This window comes from Stegostoma tigrinum, chromosome 7, assembly GCF_030684315.1.
Source record: "Stegostoma tigrinum isolate sSteTig4 chromosome 7, sSteTig4.hap1, whole genome shotgun sequence".
NCBI lineage: Eukaryota > Metazoa > Chordata > Chondrichthyes > Orectolobiformes > Stegostomatidae > Stegostoma > Stegostoma tigrinum.
In genome coordinates, this window is record NC_081360.1 from 5,964,260 (window position 1) to 5,983,373 (window position 19,114).

The window sequence follows — 19,114 nt, forward strand, 5'->3', positions numbered from 1 at the left end:
TGATTGTTATAGTTATGCAATTGTACTTTTGCCAGCTCTTCCCTATTTCTTTTCACATGCACAGATACAACCTACCTGGACCAAGGGTTTTATCCACACGAAACGGATTAGTTTATCACTTAACCTCCATTCCATCTTAAATGCCCCAGCAAGAGATAAAGGCAAGGAAATATTTTATAAGAGGAGAAGAATTTAAAAAAGGTTCTGGAATTGGGCTTACATCTGCAATCATCTGGCTCACAAAATCAAGCTGACATCTCAATGATAAGCCAGTAATTAAGGTGTTCCTGTTAAATCTCAATAAGCTAATTTTAAAGATCTGTAACACAATATTGAAATTTTACCCTGTTTGATCCCTGAAGGTAGTTACTTTTGCCCGGGATCAGGATAATCAAAAACTCAGACACGAGGTGAGTGGCCACCAGCACTTCAAGCTTCAGACCTTGAAAAGAAAATAAACATTTCTATCAATTACTTGTACATGCACTACATAACAGCTCCATTGAAGCATCTGTTGCCTTTGCCACAGAATAATGTAGCTGGGTAGAGTTCCTGCAACAGATAAAAAGCCTTATCAAACGTAGTCCTGTCACTGTCATTTGACTTCCTTATGAGCAGGTCAAAGCAATGGATGGGGCACAAAATTACCGACTGTTTCAGAACCTGCACAGCAGAGGCTCTAGTAAAATAGATAGGAAAATGAAGTCAGAGTCAAACAAACAGACAAAGCTCCCCATTACTGTGAGCCCTATTTCTAATGCCTTCCCAATTTACTCCCTGAAAGCATTACTTTATTCCCCAAATTTCAGTTTGCTTTTGAACATCAAATCCTCCTTTAAGCTTACCAAGGGTCAGGAAAACCCTACTAAATTGTTTTCATAATGTCTCAGCATTCCCAGCCCACCCTAATACCCTTCAAACTTATTTTAAATATAGAATCATAGAATCCCTACAGTGTGGAAACAGGCCATTTGGCCCATCAAGTCTGCACCAACCCGCCAAACTGTATCCCACCTAGACCCAGCTGAGACTGATGGCAGAGATTATTTTAAACTAGATATGCTGGCTAAACACTGAGGTTGAGATGTTAAATGGCATTTTAAATGTATTGCTCAAAGAATTTCTTATGATTACAGTTGTTAGAAATCATGACTGCTCAAATTTAAGAATAATGTTTCAAGTTCTCAGTTTGTTTTCATTAATCTACTAGTCATCTACAATATTAGCTCCAGATCTCACCTTCTATCACCTCTTTCTCATTCAATGATGCTTCTTCACAAGGAACAAGGATGACCAGAGGAACTGCAGGATTTAAAGGTTTAGCTTGTAAAAGTTGTCTGATTTGAAGCATTGCTGACAGCCAATACACTTCCTCCTCCTCCTGGTCAGTGCCTTCTTCTCGAGTTGGTAGCAAGAGGATCAGAGCACTTGTTCCCAGCAGTTCCTTCCGCTGTTCCATTGCATCTACATGTGTGTCGCTTAGAGGGCCTTTAGTCAACTGGTTTTTAAAAAAAACACATCACAATTTGAGTGAACCAGGCACTTATGTAACTTCTGAAAGAACACTGAAATGTTACTGACCCTTTCCAAATAAATTTCAAAAAACTGTTACATTTATACAGTCTTTCAAAAGCTGGGTGTGTGAGGCCCTTACCTTAACACAGATATGCACAAGTACATCAATTGCTCCATCACTCTTCACTGCTTTGCATTGGTGTGTCTGAATGACATAATCAACATCATCTACAGTATCATCAAGCCTTTCGGGTCCTTGGAATTTTGCTTTCAGCCAATCAATTAAAGTTCTTAAAACAAAAAACATTTAACCACAAAACAATATGAAAAATTTAAACAGATTAAATCTTTTTATGACTAAAAGAAATATTTAGGGCCAATAAGTTCAAAGCGAACTGCAAACTTTTTTTTTTAAGATTTTGTAATTAAACTACTTAGTCATTAGTTACAACAATAGATCTTTGGTCTGAGGATCACTACAACTCTGCAACTGCACAACAGGTTCGGGGCACTTCAATCTGTTTGAAATGCCAGTATACTGGCATTATCATGACTGCGTTAGCATGAAAGAAATGGATAGCTGCTAACTTTCTCATCACATAGTCCACTCCCCAGCAATGTATAAAATTAGTGTCAATTTAAGTGCCAGTATATAGAATAGGTCCTACAATCGCACCAAGTCTCTGTTCCACAGCACCACAAACGCTCAAGCACGAGCCTATTTTCACAAGTTCCACAGTAAATTCAAAGCAGTGTTCCTCCATTTAATTTGTTGGTACAAGGTAGAACTTTGCAGACAAAGATTTGTGCAGTGTTTGCTGATCTCAGGAAAAATATCGTGAGAACACATCAATGGGTCTCTACTCTCCAGGCCAGAGCATAAAACAAATAAACCGACAAGGTTTCTATCCTTGAATCTTAATTTTAACATTAAGTTAATACGCTCCAGTGGATACTTGATTCAGCTCAGTTTGAGTTAATTAGTGATGAAATGTTCCAGGTAGAGGACTAATCTCAGTCTAGGCAGCAGGAAGAAGAAGAAACCAAATGTAGATGGCCAACCAGTCATCTCCCTCTCGGCTGCAAGTGAACCTGGCTTCCACAGACAGGGAATGCAGGAAGGAGCCATAACCTCAATAAACAAATATCATCTTTAAGACCTGTATCAGCTGAAGTAGTTATTCAAATGGAAACAGTATAATCTGTGCATAAGTTTACAACTTGTTGGATGGTATGACCTGAAGTAGGCAAAATTGTTGATATTTAAACAAAATATTTGATACAAAGATTCAGGAAGACAAAAGATTCAGAAGCTTTCTCTCACCTGTTATTATTACTAAGTGCATATTCATCATCACTTGGTAACAGCAGAACAACCTTCCAGAAGATTCTCTCTTGACGAGTTGGGAAGTTATCTGCCACCAATGTGAACAAATCCAAAGGAGTCCAGGCAGCTTCACTAAAAGTGGAATTAAAATTCAGATGTAAGAATAACTGCTGCATCTTGCTTCCTGGTCATCATACGGAGCCCATGTGAGCACTGACTAAATAATTGGCATACAACTACACTGTTCATCAACTCTGTCTGCAGAAAGATTTCTCTATAAGATGCAAGAGCAGAAGTAGGCTATTTAACCCATCAAGTCTATGCCCTCATTCAATTCAAACGTGGCTGATCCAATCATCCATTACTCCACTTTCCTGCCTTTACCCCAAAAACATCAATTTGTTTACTAATTAAAAATCTGTCTATCTCAACCTGAATATACTTAATAGCCTGAGGCCTCAACAGCCCTCTGTGGCACAGAATTCCACAGATTCACTACCCTCAGAACAACTTCCTCTTCATCTGTCTTAAATGCGTGATCCCTTACTCTTTCATCCTGAACTCTCCCACAAGGTGAAACAATCACACAGCACATACCCTCCTACGGCTCTTATATGATTCAACATGGTCACCTCTCATTCTTCTACACTTCAATGAGTACAAGCTCAAACTACTCAGCCTCTCCTCTTAGGAAAACCTCTCCAATCCTGGGGATCTGAGATTCTCCACCATCAGCAGTTCCTACTATCTCTGTAACAAGTTTAAGTCACCTTGTGTATGGGATTTTAATACAAGTCTCTGTAAATCCTTGCAAGGCTCCCCTTATCGAACTTGATTTTTGTTAACTTGATTTTTGTTTCCCTCCTTTTTGAAATAAGAATATTACAGGAGTAATTTTCTAATCCTTCGGGACATTTCCAGAACCTATGGATTCTTGGAAGATTACTAACAGTGCATGCAATGTCACTGTAGCAACTTACTTAATTTCTTGGATATATCCCATCAGGCCCATGAACCTATTAGCCTTTAGCTCCATTTAGTTTCCATAGTACTTTTTCTCTAGTGATAGTGATTGGGTTTATTTCCTTCCTGCTTTCAATTCCTTAATTATTTAGTACTTCCCACCCCATTTAAGCTTATCTAGTATTTTTAGAATGCTATTAGTGTCCTCTACCATGAAGACCAATGCAAAATATTTTACAACTACTATTTCCTGCCTCTCCGTTATTATTTCCATTCTCTAAGATATTGCTCCATTTATCATTATTTTATTTGTTGGAATTTAAAACTTTTCCCAATCTGACAATTTACCTCCAAATCCTTTCATTTTGTACATTTTTCATTTCAATTTGATATTATTCTTAACTTCAGTGGTTAACCATGGTTTGCTTATTGCTCTCTCTGGAATCCTTCATCACCACTGGAATATATCTTTGTTGTAGACACTGACAGAATGCAGAGCTGGGCTGAGAAATGGCAGATGGAGTTCAACCTGGATAAATGCGAAGTGATGCATTTGGAAGGTCAAACTTACATGCAGAATATAGGATTAAAGGCAGGATTCTTGACAGTGTGGAGGAACAGCGGGATCTTGGTGTTCAAGCGCATAGCTCCCTCAAAGTTGTCACCCAGGTGGATAAGGTTGTTAAGAAAGCTTATGGTGTTTTGGCTTTCATTAACAGGGGAATCGAGTTTAAGAGCCGCGAGGTTATGCTGAAGCTCTACAAAACCCTGGTGAGACCACACTTGGAATATTGTGTCCAGTTCTAGTCGCCCTATTATAGGAAAGATGTGGAGGCTTTGGAGAGGGTGCAAAGGAGGTTTACAGGATGCTGCCTGGACTGGAGGGCTTGTCTTATGAGGAGAGGTTGACTGAGCTCTGATTTTTCTCTCTGGAGAGGAGGAGGAAGAGAGGTGACTTGATCGAGGTGTACAAGGTAATGAGAGGCATGGATAGAGTCGATAGTCAGAGACTTTTCCCCAGGGCAGAATTGACTGCCACAGGGGTCATAGTTTTAAGGTGTTAGGAGCAAGGTATAGAGGAGACACCAGAGGGAGGTTCTTCACCCAGAGAGTTGTGAGCGCATGGAATAGTTTACCAGTGGTAGTCGTGGAAGCGGAGTCATTAGTGACATTTAAGCAACTGCACATGGACAGCAGTGAATTGAGGGGAATGTAGGTTAGGTTATTTTATTTTTGGATTAGGATTATTCCACGGCACAACATCATGGGCCGAAGGGCCTGTACTGTGCTGTACTTTTCTATGTTCTATGTAGCCCATGAGCTATTTACTTGAACGTCTGCCATTGTTCCTCAACTATCTTTTCCATTAAATACCTTACTCAGTCCATTCCAGGCAATTCATTCTCAAACTTCAGTCATGTATAGTGTCTCCATTTTCAATGGATATATTTTTGCAAATGCAATTTGCACACTTTATATCATAACTTGGTGTAATGTGGGGGTATTGACAACAATATTTTCTAAAGCCTGAAATGTGAAAATGGCGTGGCCAATTTCAAAGATTTTTGCAATGTTTTTCAGAAATCAACATTTAATAATGTGGTGATTCAAACACATTCCAACAATATAATTTGGTGAATGGTTAAATTTTATATCTGGTCATGTGTCAACATTTACATCAGCAATAATTTACTCAAGAGATTACTACCTACAAGGTTTCTGAACCACTGCAGCCAAATTGGGAATTTGTTTTAGGAACTAACACTTTGAGCAGGTGAATTCAAATGCAATTAAACCAATTCAGTGTATAAGGGAGAATGGAAGATGACTCTGAGCAGCTGTTTAGCCTGCTTGAAATATCTGATTGGCTAATACCATTTAAGTAGTACCTTTATAGCTAACATCTAAAAAAAATACAAAAGGTCAGGACCATTTGCCAAATATGTCAGCAATCATGCTATATAAACAGAACAATGCTAGGGTAGAGTCTGTAAATAGACAGCTGAGTAAGTGGGACAGTGCTATCCTCTCTGAAAGGTGAAAATGATAATTGGTATCTACATTGAAGTTATGGCACAAAATATGACAGATGTTCAGTACCAGAGGAGCTGCTGGTAGAAGTTTTGAACCCTCATTTGATGAGCAGTCTCCTTCCTCCTCTGCAGCAACCTGCAACACAATGGGAAAACAAAGAAAAGTTTGTCACAGGTTCCTTAGGTATTTTCTATTCTCATCACACCAAATTACACACTGTTTCAGTTCCAACAATACAAAGTACTTATTACGATTATGGACAAGTTATAGAAACCACTACATTACAAAGTTTTTCAGCACAACAAAAAGCCTGTGTCAGTTGACTAAATGAGCAACAGTTAATACTTCTGTCTTGAACTACTGCACTGCAATGTGGTCCTCTTTAGTATCAAGAATCAAACACACCAACCAACAACACAGATGGCTGCAGTGTCAGCCAGGTACAGGATTCCTGCACAAGTACTTGAGCGGGATGGGAGGAGGGGGCATTATTATTTCGCTTAGGAAGGATATCAGAGCATGACAAATATCTGTGTTGACATTCTTTCCTTCAGGAATCAGAAGTTAATTGAAGAAACACATGACCAAGCCACAGGAGCACAACACTGAAGTGCAAATGGTACAGCCAGGAGTAAATCCAATTGGCAATGCAAGAGAAACCTCCCTAACCTTACAGAGTAGTTGGACTGTCGAACTCACTGTAACACAGCAAGACAAATAGTATGTTTCAGGGAGAAGCACCACAGACAAAAGAAGCAAAGGATCTGTCCATTGCATTCAATGAACAGAGGTGGGGAGGTGACTTGTTTGGAGAATAAACACTAATATAGAAGCTAGACAAAAGGCTTTGCTTTTTGCTTTGACTCTATACACACAGTACCGTATACATGACACGCTGAGGTTATTATCGTTGGGCAGATCCGGGTTCACCAAGTGGGGACTCAGTTTGCAGTTGGGGCCAGCCATGCCTGGGGCTGCTGGGAATGTCCACATTTCTTCTCTCAGGTGCTTCCGTGCCTCTGCAGTAGCTCTCCACCTAGCAAAACATTTGGAGTTAAGAATTCATTGAAGGTACTCCAAAGAAAAATTTATAGACTGCTTTTCAATTAAGTTAAGTCTTTTTTTCTTTATTCTATCACAACAATTCTAAAAGTTGGATCTTTTTCGTTCACTTACTTCTTTAAATATTTGCAGAAACAATGTACTTCCTGCAGAGTCTCCTTTACTACTTGAAAAATCTCACTTTCCAGCGTTTCTTTAATGAGGTAGCTACAGAACTCTGCTGAGCAGCGGTTAATCTGGGCTCGCCTGTCCTCCTCCACTGCACATCTATATTGGACAAAGTGAAGGCAGAGGGTAGGCAACTTCTAAATGACATTAAGTTCTGCAATTTGGGAAGACATTGCGACACACTGCATGTGTCACTAGTACCCTGATCTTCCCAGAAATTAAAATTTCACAGGAGCATGGTCCAAACCTTGAAAACTGCTGCCCTCAACCCCATGTGCATCCGCATGTTTCCAAAACCATTCACACAAACCCTCCCTCACCTGTACCCCTCATATCCCCCCACCATGCATCTCCCACTTCGTCTCCTTAACTCTCTCCTCAACCACTGCCCTGCCCCACTCCTCCCTTGCACACAAGTTCCACTCACTCTCATAGTGCTCTCCTCACCTTTTCTTCACTCTTAGCTACCACCCTTCCCTCTCTCTTCCTCTCCTTGTCTCTTCCACCCATCCAGCCCTCCTCTCTCCCACTGCTGCCTCAATCCCACTCCTCTCCATGCTCCTTCCTTGATTCCACTCCTGTTCTCTCCCATACTGTTGCCCTCCCATCCCTGAATGCTGAGTCATGCATGCAAGGCAGAATTCCATTCTTCCTTAGTTTTCTACATGTCTGTTCATTACCTTAGCTCCTGAATGGCACATTTTCTTACAGAGTAATCCACAACTTGCTCTGTAATTTCATCACACAGTGCTTGACTGTACCGGCTCTTCCACACTTCCCGTTCCTTCTTCAATCTGCAATACAATGGACGTTCAAAGATTGCTCTTGCATGCTTAAAACATTTCAGGGTTAGTACATCTCTCACAATAAAACTAAATTTTGAAAATCCAAACTTACAGAAACTGCTGTCTGCAGGGGTCTACACTTTTATACCTGAGCACAAACTAAAGTCAAAAACCAACACTTGTCCCGCCTGACAAAACCATAACCAATCCAAAGCACTTCACAAAGTTTAATCAAAAAATGATCCAACATCAAGGCACTTAAGGGTATAATCAGACAGGACAGATAATCAAATCATTAGACAAGAGGCTAGGTTTTAAGGAGTTGTGGGGGTATTTGGTGGTGGCAGTTAAGACAGGGTGAAAGGTGGAGACATTTAGTTGCTGAATTCCAGAGCCTAGACTGCAGTGATACACCAATGGCTGGACCAAGAAATTCAGAAGGCTCAAGAAGCTCAAATTGGAATAGAGAGATGTAGGAAGCACGGAGCTGGAGAAGGTGACAAAGAGACGGCACCACCTGGCCTGTTCAATTCTGCGCTTTTCATCCTCGATTCTCTGTCTCTCTGCTTGAAGCTCCTCAGATGAAGTCTGTATCAGCATCTCCATGGTAACTTCTGCAATCAGCTCCTCTGACGATCTGTTTGACAAACTAGAAAAACACAAAACAATATCACACATGGCAAAATTCAGTGGACATTTGAAAGCTAATCTTCCACAGAATGAAATAATTACAACACAAAAGCACGTCATTAGAATCCACCCAAACGTAAGCTCCATTCAAGCTTTTCTCCACGCATATATCTATCAACATAACCATTTATTTCCTCTCTTCAAACTTAAAGGGACCTTGACTTGTACAGTTTTATTCGTGTTCCTTCCCAATTTTCCACCTGAGTTCTTGCTGATTCTCTTATTGGATGGCAGCCAAGATGGCTGCTCTACCCAAGTGGAAACATACTTTATGCTTCATCTACTTTGGCTAAACCTTTCCAAAATGCTCATGATCTTTGTTAGGAGGCAGTTGTGAAATTGTAATGTGGATGGACGAGTAATTCCGGAGGCCTTGCTGAAACGGTAGAAATCCCACCAAAACAGGTGGCAACATTTACATTCAATGTTTTACAGAAGACTGCTGTTCTTCAATGGTCTGGCTTATACATGGCTCCAGACCCACAGCAATGTAGTTGATCTTAAACTGCTCTGTGGAATAGCCTGGAAAATCACTCATTATTCAAAGACAACTAGAACAGCCAAGAAATGGTAGTCTTTCAAACAATATCCACATGCACAATGGCTATACAGACAACACAGTATGGAGCTGGATGAGCACAACAGGTAAGGCGGCATCAGAGGAGCAGGAAAGTTGATGTTTCGGGTCAGGACCCTTCTTCAAAAGTCCGGAATTGAAATGGCAACTTACCTGCTCCTCTGATGAAGCCTGCCCGGTGTTCCTCCAGCTCCATTCTGTGTCGTCTCTGACTCCAGCACCTGCCGTTCTTGCCATCTCTGCACAACGGCGATACTTTTTATTAAAGGACAACTTGTTCATACTTTAACTGTTTTGTCTTCAGATTTGGTTTCTTTCTTTTTGCAGCCTCTCCAGTACCTCTAAAATGTTTTTAGAATACGCTAAACAGAACTCCACACAGCACCATACGCATTGTTTATCCAAGTTAGACAGAAGTTAATTTAACTGTTATGATCCCAATTCCTTGGCATACTGGACAAGTTAGATCTCAAGAAAACCTGACTCGATAAGTCATAAGCTAAATTTTTGCAGTTTGGTAACTGTGGAGGTCAGTCACCAAACATATTTGTATAGCGCTATCAATGCAAGTTTTACAAGAGTAGCTGATTTATTTTTGTGTAATAAGTTCAAGTAACAATATGTATGAAAGATATCTGATCATAAACAGAAAAAGGATTCAGCCCTTTTCTCAGTAATATCCTTCACTATTACTTACATCCACTTATCACTTCTATCATTGCCTTAAGATTTTTTGACTGATTAGTTCCCTTTGGTTGACATTCACCAGATATGGCTCTTTTTATTACTCACTCCCTCTCAGGCATACAGACAGCCAAAGTACTGAGTTTTGTCTGTCTTGGGCTACTTTGAGGCTGCAAAAATAGCCAAAGTATTTTTTCCAGCTCTAACTGCCTGAAGTCTTCCAAACCAATATTGAGTTTCAGGTGGAATGAACCCCTTCCTCTCAAATGAAACACTGCAGTGGTCCTTGGCCACTGAGGGCCATAAAAGTCAAGTTGCAAATTCTTCATGCAGCCTGATCATTTAACAGAAGTCACGTGCTTCTATGAAACTATGTTTGTAATTGCTGTTCAAAAATTATTTTGACCACTTCAAAAGAAGTCCCCTGTCATAGAATTAAAGCCAAATATCAAATATCCTCTACTTTACAATCAAGATTTTTTTAGCACATCACAACTCTTTTTCCAATTCAATCCCTTAAAAATTAAACTCAAGTATTTGTTTTGTTTCATATTTCCTTAAATCCCCAAGTTGCATTTTGTGATTTATGCTATTTGAATTGCAAGATTGCTTATTTTCCAAGTAACATGATGTTTTCTTACCATAATGCAATACTTGAAGCTTATTTAGTTTCAATAGCCTTTTTGGTGCTCCTTAAGGTGAGTAATGTTAATTAAGGAGAATGGAGTATTTGTTTCACAAATCTGTGTCAAGCGTAACCAGAGATCAGCTAGGTATTCATGAGGCAAGCGGTAGTTATGCTGAATCTTTTTAAAGTCAGAAGTCACACGACATCAAGTCATAGTCCAACAGATTTATCTGAAATCATAAGCTTTCGGAACAATACTCAATCAGGTGTCGTGTGACATCTTACTTTGTCCACCTCAGTCCAACAACGGCACCTCCACATCATGGCTACCACTGATACCACCAACTGCTGGTCGAAGCAGCCTTCAACTTGACTAAGAAGAGCTCCAAAAGCTTGCGATTTCAAATAAACCTGTTGGACTATAATCTGGTGCTTTGTGACTTGTGACTTTGTCCACCCTGGTCCAATACCGACACCTCCACATCATAGGAATCTTTTTAAAGCACTAACCACAACTGGAGTACTGCATTCACATTCAGTCATCACACTTGAGCAAAGATGTCAGGGTTCATAAGAAAGAGCAAAGGAAATTTACCAGAATGGATCCACATATGGGAATTTGAGCTACAAAGTTAAGTTGGAGAAGCTGAAGCCATTCAACGCAGATTGAGGGACGAATTGGTCGAGGTGCACAAACGGAAACAAATGTGCATAAGGTAAACGGGGAAAAAAAGTGTACGTTGGGTCATATTACAAGAAGTGGAGCACATTTAAGGTCACGGGCAAGAGATACAAGGAGAATGCAAGGAAGAAAATTTGAGTTTTGTGCGGTCATGACCTAGAACTTGCTGCCGTCAAAACAGTGTAAAGCACAGATAATCAATGACATCAAGTGCAAACTGGACGGACACCACAAGGAAATAAACTTGCAGGACTACAGGGTAAGAGCAAGGGAATAACACGAATTAGACTACTCCATGGACTTGAATGGGTCAAATGGCTTCCTTCTGTTCCATAAAAATTTTTTATGTAAATAACTCTTCAAGCCATTCACCAATGATAACAGTTCAGCCTGAAGTAGCCTATTACCTGATGGCATCTGCAGCAAAAGCTATCCCTGCTTTCGCCAGTTCTTTACACTCTACACGGAGAACATCCTTCACTATATCATTGAACACATCCTTGACCACTTCAACTATCATCTGAAAGGGAGAAAAAAAAACACTGAAATGGGAGACAGACAATCAAAAACAAAGGAAATTATTTAAAGCTCATCATCCATTACTCCTTTCACTTACTTGTAAAATGAGTATCTTCTGACATTTAGGACATTTTGTTGTGCCTCATTTGTTTTTGAATTTCTTCCATTTTACCCATAAGAAACAATAATATAATAACAATTAGCCCACTACTTCACCTAGTTACGATGTGGAGGAGTCTGCGTTGGATGGAGGTACGCAAAGTCATGCTTTTGGAGCAAAGCCCCTTTGTCAGGTGAAGGATACATCACCTGACAAAGGGACTATATTCTGAAAACTTGTGATTTCAAATAAACCTGTTGGACTATAACCTGGTGTCATGTGACTTCTGGCTGTGTCTGTCTAATGATCATACTGAACAACTCCGCTGCTGTGTTTTATAACAGTGAACTGGTATTATGTATAATTTTCCTTTTTTTGGTTTTTCTGAAGAATTTACAAACCTAAAGTACATACAGCATCAAACAGAGGTATTCACGACAGGAGATACACAGCCACATGCTCCACAACCAGGACAAAGATCAAAATATTTAGGTAAAAACCTGCAATATGGATCACATTTTATTAATTTTTCATAACAGATGTTAGTTTCAAGATCAGGGAGAGGTGCTACCACTGAACCAGGTCAGTTGTCCTCACTGAAATGTCAAGATGATTCTCGAAGCTGACATTTCTATGAAGTGAGGGAGATACTTCGTTGAATGTGTTGTCAAAGGACACCTAAAGATGCGCGAGTGTGTGTGTCTGTCTGTTCAGGTGTCTTTCAAAAAGACCCCATAAGTATTCTTGTGATACTTCACTGGAGTAGCACACTAGCAAGCCCTGCTATTCCCAGAATCTTAAAAAAACCTTTAATTTTTTTAATAAGTTTGCAAAGTTCCTCTGGGTATTTTTTAGATTAGATTCCCTACGGTGTGGAAACAGGCCCTTCAGCCCAACAAGTCCACACTGCCCCTTCATATATCCCACCCAGACCCATCCCCCTACAACCCACACACCCCTGAATACTACGGGCAATTTAGCATGGCCAATCCACCTAGCCTGCATATTTTTGGACTGGGGAGGAAACCAGAGCACCCGGAGGAACCCACGCAGACAGTGGGAGAATGTGCAAACTCCACAAAGACAGTCGCCTGAGGCTGGAATTGAACCCGGGTCTCTGGTGCTGTGAGGCTGCAGTGCTAACCACTGCGCCACCGTGTTTCCTAACTTTTAGGCCCAGATTGACCAAAAAAGCAGCGCAGACTATTGTGAACTGCTATTTATTGCAAATAACTAATTCTAACTGCACATAAACAACTACAAAATGTCAACAGATAACTCTGCTCCTTAAAACTCTCACCCACTTACAAATGCCCTCTTTACACGTACTTACCAGCATATACAAAATAAAAGGGTGGATGAAAGACTGGGAAGGTCATTCAGTGGTGCTGGTTCACCGGATTTAATGAATCAATCCTTTGGCTCATCAGAACACTGGTTCTCAATCCTCATTCTCCAGATATTTTCACTTGTTTGCAGGAAGTGATTGATTCACAATTATAAAAAGGTCTCTGACTTAGTCACTAAAAATCACTGCAATTCAAGGGGAAATAAATAGGCTTGCTCAGGCTCAAAAGTAGTTCTTACATCCCAGGAAAGACAGACAGCTCCTGTCCTTGTGGACATTGGATGTCTTCTGTCAAATATACACACCACATTCACACACAGGTCCCTGAATCCAGCTTGTCTGTAACCAGACTTTTCCCATTGCATGAACCAGCAGGGATGAAAACCCCCTTCCCATTTCTGTCCACATCTAAAATACAGAAAAAATAAAAATGTATGGTCTTCCCACCCTTGGCAGAACTATTGGCTCCTCCAGAATCCCAGAAACTGTTCTCCTTCAACTAACAATAGCATCATACTGCCATCATATGATTTATTATCTGTGAAACTTTGGCCCACAGCAAGTTTACGACAAGGTTTAATCTACGTAACAGCATTAAGTACACATTCATGAGCTATAAAATCCCAAGAAAGACAGAGACAGGCGGAAAGGGTCTGATTATTAAATATTACAATGACTTCTGTTGTAAACACAAACAACAATGGAGAAACAAAACTAAATCAACAGTCACAAGCACAAACACAAGTTGGGGGAAGATCATGACCTCCAAAGAGAAGGCTAACAACACAGTTTTGATCTAGTCAGGCTGTACCTTTTCAGAATAGACTGGTTGAGGTTTGGGTGGAGGTGCAGCAGGCACCTGAGAGACAATGGGCATCAGCGCAACCATTGGAGCAGTAACCTGAAGCAATGGCAGCGGCGGTGGCAGAGAGAACTGTTCAACAGCAGGCATTTCTTGAGTTAAAGTTTGGTTCTCCAGTGGTACAGCTACAAAAGTAACAAAAACTATAACTGCCATCATCCATTAGCACAGCAAATAAGCCAGGTTACAAAACAATAGAAATTTACATTCAAACATGTAAGGAAAATACTCTGAAAAAATTGGATATTAAAAACAGAGACTACATTAAAAAGCTGCAATTGAGAGTGTTAAAATTCAAGTGTTCAAAATTTTACTTTAAGCATTGTTTCTTTTTCTCTCTTTACAGAAGTTGCATACTGAGTATTTCCATCCTTTATTGCATTGCAGCAGAATTGTAGTATTCAGCATAATCACACCATCATTTAAATGCAGTTCTAAAGTTATCTCAAACAAAGCAGCTTATAGTGTGCATCAGTACGAATCTCTGTGCACTGCAATGAAACAGAAGTATAGATAATATTTTAGCATTGATCAACTGCAAGCTTGGGCTCTTGGAATTCTAAGTTAAACATATGGTCTGTGTTTGGAGATAATCTACAACTACAAAACCCACAATTCCAAGCATAGGAAGTTACCTGGACATCCTGTCGAACTACCCAGAGGGTTTAAGAGGAGAACTTTCCAGACTCCAACTATCAATTTGAATCTATGCTGGGAACTCATCCGAGAGATAAGCATACACCAAGTTCTGAAGCACAGATGTTTTTCGATGTAGTAACATGTTCTTAAGAAAATGTGATTAAAGTAATGGAATTATCTTAGAATAAAAAGCAATTATTAATCCCAGACTACAGTGTTGGGATGTGGAAAAGAGGAGAAGTGTTTGAAGTTTGTAAAAAGAAAAAGAACTTAAAGCGGCAGAGATAGTATAGCATTGGAAGGAAGCCAAGTCAGGTACATCATAATAATTAAGAGTTACCTAGAGATGAAGCAGCTAAGTTATATCTTAATTACTTCAAGCCCAAAAGTATTAACAAAAGAAAAAGAGTCTCTCTCTCTCTTGGAAATTACCTGAAGTGGGTCCCATTCTTGGTAGAGCAACGAAATTGTAAGGTGCACCAATATTTAAGGATTCTCTTGCATAGTTGTTATATCTGTTCAAACTATTTAATGTGTTAGAGTTATTTCTGCTTTGTGCTTAAGAATCTTGGAATCATTTTGGATTTTGCTTGGTCATGCTCCTTTGATGGCAAGCAACCCCACCCAAACAAAAAAAAAATCAGCCACTGGGTTATTTATACACCTTAGTGACAAGTAACTTTTGCACTACAAATGCAGGCAAATGACCATGTCCAACAAGTGAAAATCATAAAATGACTTTATAAAATGAATTTTATGTAGCATTCCAGTGATCTACAGGCCAGATGGATCATTTTATATCTGATGCCACAAAGTAATTAAAAACTTAGCTAAAATCACACCAGGTTAGAGACAGAGAAAATAAAAGGGGCTTCTAAAGAGAATGATTGGTATGTGAAATTGAACATATATTCAAAGGATGCGAGCAACCAAATCAGCTGTAAGGTAATGTAAAACTATACCTTATTCTTTTAAAAGCTCCATACACAAGTTAACTCCACCCAAGTAATAAGTTACTTACAACTAGTGATTCCAGCTGAGAACAGAGCAGTACTTATGACTCAGTGGGTCAGATCAAAATAATGATGTTACAGGGGCTAGATGTTGATGTGGATTATACAATAGCCTTTCAATCAGAGTTCTGGAATACAGACACAAGCCATATAGATGAAGTGCCTGACTGATGGCAAGATAAAAGAAATAATGTATAAAATACCACACAGGTACAGTGGGTAACATTCATCTTTGTGTGAAGCTCAGGGTACATCACCTGGTCAGTACGGAAAGAGCTTTGCTCCGCACCTAGGATCAGCTCAAGGTATTGCATCCCTCTGCTCGATAAACACAAAACTTTCATTTCAAAATATTACAAGAGCATGACATTGTTTTGTAGCATTGTTATACAGAATTAATGAGAATCTCATTACCTACCAATACACGATGGAGGAAGTTCAGTTTCAATTTTTTTTGCTGCTTCTTGACCAGCTAAAAGTGAAAACAAATTTGACAATTTTGCTTAATCTTAATTTCCTGCCAAAAAAAAAAGCAAGGACTGTCAACATCTCAAACTCCTTTTCTTTCTCACTAGAGCACGTCAACATATTGACAGACGAAGATTTGGGAATCCTGAATTGCATTAAGATAGACAAGTCGCCAGGACCACATGAGATCTAGCCCAGGTTTATCAGAGAGGCTGGGGAATTGGCAGATATTTTCACATCTTCATTGACCACAGGTGAAGCTCCAGAGGACTGGAGATTAGCAAATGTTGTTCCTTCATTTCAGGAAAGGTGCAGGGATAATCCAGAAAACGACAGACTGGTGAGTTTAACGTCTGTGATGGGAAAGCTCTTGGAGAAGATATTAAAGGACAAGACATGTGTGTTTGGAAGAAAATGGACTAGTTAGTGACAGGCAGCATGGTTTTGTCCAGGGAAGGTCATGTCTCACCAACCTGACTGAATTTTTTGAAGATGTAACAAGGATAATTAATGAGGGAAGGGCTGTGGACAGAGTTTATATGGGCTTTAGTAAGACATTTGATAATGTCCCACATGGCAGATCCATACAAAAACTAAAATCACATGGGATTTGGGGTGGGTTGGCTAGATGGATACAAAACTAGCTTGGTCATAAAAGACAGGGGGTAGTCATGGAAGGAAGTGTTTCAGAATGGAGACCGGTAACCAGTGGTGTTCCACAGGGGTTGGTCTTAGCTCCTTTGCTGTTTGTAGTATATATAAATGATCTGGAGGAAAATGTGGGTGGTCTGATAAGCAAGTTTGCTGATGATACAAAGATTGATGGAGTTGCTGATAATGCCAATGATTGCGAAAGGATACAACAGGATATAGATAGATGACTTGGGCACAGAAATGGTAAATGGTGTTTGATCCAGCCAAATGCAAGGTGATGCATTTTGGAAGATCAAATTTAGGTGTGAATTCTATTGTACATGGCTGAACCCCTAGGAACACTAACATTTAGACGAATCTGGGCACGCAGGTCTACAGTTCCCTGAAAGTGGCAACACAGGTACCCAAGGTGACAATGACAGCATCTGGCAAGCTTGTCTTCATTGCCTGCAGCATGGAGTACAAGAGCTGGCAAAACATGTTGCAGCTGTATAAAACCCTTGTTAGGCTGCATTTGGAGTACTGTATACAGTTTGTCACCACGCTACCAGAAAGATATGGAAGTTTTGGAGAGAGTACAGAGAAGGTTCACCAGGATGTTGCCTGGTCTCTAGGGCATTGACTATGAGGAAAGGTTAAAAAGACTAGGATTGTTTTCACTGGAAAGACAACAGCTGAGAGGAGACTTGATAGAGGTCTACAAAATTATGAGCAGTGTAGATAGGGTAGACAGTCTGAGGCTTTTCCTCAGCGTTGAGGTTTCAATTACAAGGGGGCACAGGCTCAAGGTCAGAGGGGGAGAAGTTTAAGGGAGCTGTGCGAGGGAAGTTTTTCATGCAGAGTGGTAGCAGCCTGGAATGCACTACCAAAAGAGGTGATGGAAGGTGACTGAAGACAATTTAGAGGTACCTAGGTGGGTATATGAATACGGACGAAACAGAAAGATACGGATCAAAAAATAGCAGGTGTTTCTTAGAGTAATTAAGGCATGACAGTCGGCACAGGCTTGGAGGGCCGAAGGGCCTGTTCCTGTGCTGCATTTTTTCATTTGTTCATTCGTTCATTCATTGGGTTCAGCTCAGATTGATGAAATGAAAACCCCCTGTCTTTTGGCTAGAAACTTCCATGAAATTTAAGAATGTCAATTCAGTTTCAACAGATGTGAACAGAAAAACCATCTTGAACAAGGAGAAAGAGAAACGGAACAAGTGATTTGCACTATGCACAAGCTCTCAAACAGCAGTAAGAGTTATTTATTTTTAGTGACATTGGTCAAGAAATATCAATCACATTACTGGAAATAGTAGTCCTGCTCTTCCTTAAGTTACATGTTGTGGGATCTTTCACAAGGCAGGTGGGATTTCAGTTACAATCCAACTTGAAAGATTGAGGTCAAGGTAGACTGGCATGCAAAATAGAAAAATATGTGCCAGTAGATACTCTGACATTGGTCTGCAAACACATTACATTTTACAGGATATTTGTTTATACTCTGTAGCTAACCCATGCTGCAACTGACAAAGTGACAGAGCAGGTCAAATGCTAAAATAGATCTCACAAGATCAAATCAACAAGTAAGAATTTAGGCATTTTAATTCTACTTCTCCAGTGCTCCTTTCAAATTTTTGGCCTGCATTTTGCTTGAATTTGAGAATGTTATACTTAAAAACCATGGTCAAGAACAGTTCCACTGTTCAGTTTTGAGTTCTACCACCTTCCTTAACTTCATGCAAAGACTTGATTTTGATCAAAGGAAATTAATCTGAAAAACCCAAATTAAATAATGTGATAATTTACCTTCTTCACTCAGGATTGGCTTCTGGCCAAGAATGCTTGATTCACGGCTCTCCCCAATATATCGCCCTTGACCATCAAAGCTCAAAACAGGCATGTGTGGTATAAATGGTGGTAGAGGTCCTCCATTCACAACCTCCCCAATCAGTGTAGAGCGTTTCTGAGCAATAAACAAGGACTTCTTGGGCAACAGTGGAAATTCTGGATCAGATAACGTTGATCGGTTCAGTTCAACACATCTGCAACATATTAATGTCATGACAATTACAAAGGACAGGTCGCATAGTCTCTTTTGTACTTGTTACAGGGTGATTCAATTTCATCCAATGACGAATGATTATCCAACATAACTTAGACATAGAGAAACAAATTAAGTTGGGATAACAATTTAGTTGGACAATTGCATGACAGATACAGTATAACATGGATGTACAAAGGAACATGCATGTCCTTATAGAGCAGCCACTAAAAGTAAGCGTGCCAATGCAGTTAGGAAAGCATATGATGCATTGGCATTCACTGCGATAGGATTTGAGTACAGGAGCAAGGAAGACTTGCTGCAATTGTACTTGGCCTTGGTGACTGTAGTCTGTACAGATTTG

At 39.9% G+C, this 19,114-nt stretch overlaps 1 protein-coding gene across 1 annotated transcript in view; it reads right to left on the minus strand.

Moving 5' to 3' along the window:
* mcm3ap (minichromosome maintenance complex component 3 associated protein) overlaps window positions 1-19,114 on the minus strand; it is a 67,762-nt gene that overhangs the window by 11,821 nt on the left and 36,827 nt on the right. Inside the window, exons 11-23 of the mRNA XM_048533986.2 lie at window positions 18,516-18,751; window positions 16,015-16,068; window positions 13,894-14,069; window positions 11,523-11,635; window positions 8,372-8,503; window positions 7,750-7,863; window positions 7,016-7,168; window positions 6,720-6,875; window positions 5,906-5,974; window positions 2,840-2,974; window positions 1,655-1,805; window positions 1,240-1,498; window positions 345-442 (exon numbers count right to left, since the gene is read on the minus strand). Of these exons, the coding sequence (XP_048389943.2) occupies window positions 345-442; window positions 1,240-1,498; window positions 1,655-1,805; window positions 2,840-2,974; window positions 5,906-5,974; window positions 6,720-6,875; window positions 7,016-7,168; window positions 7,750-7,863; window positions 8,372-8,503; window positions 11,523-11,635; window positions 13,894-14,069; window positions 16,015-16,068; window positions 18,516-18,751 (1,846 nt within the window). The remainder of the gene's footprint in view (window positions 1-344; window positions 443-1,239; window positions 1,499-1,654; window positions 1,806-2,839; window positions 2,975-5,905; window positions 5,975-6,719; window positions 6,876-7,015; window positions 7,169-7,749; window positions 7,864-8,371; window positions 8,504-11,522; window positions 11,636-13,893; window positions 14,070-16,014; window positions 16,069-18,515; window positions 18,752-19,114) is intronic.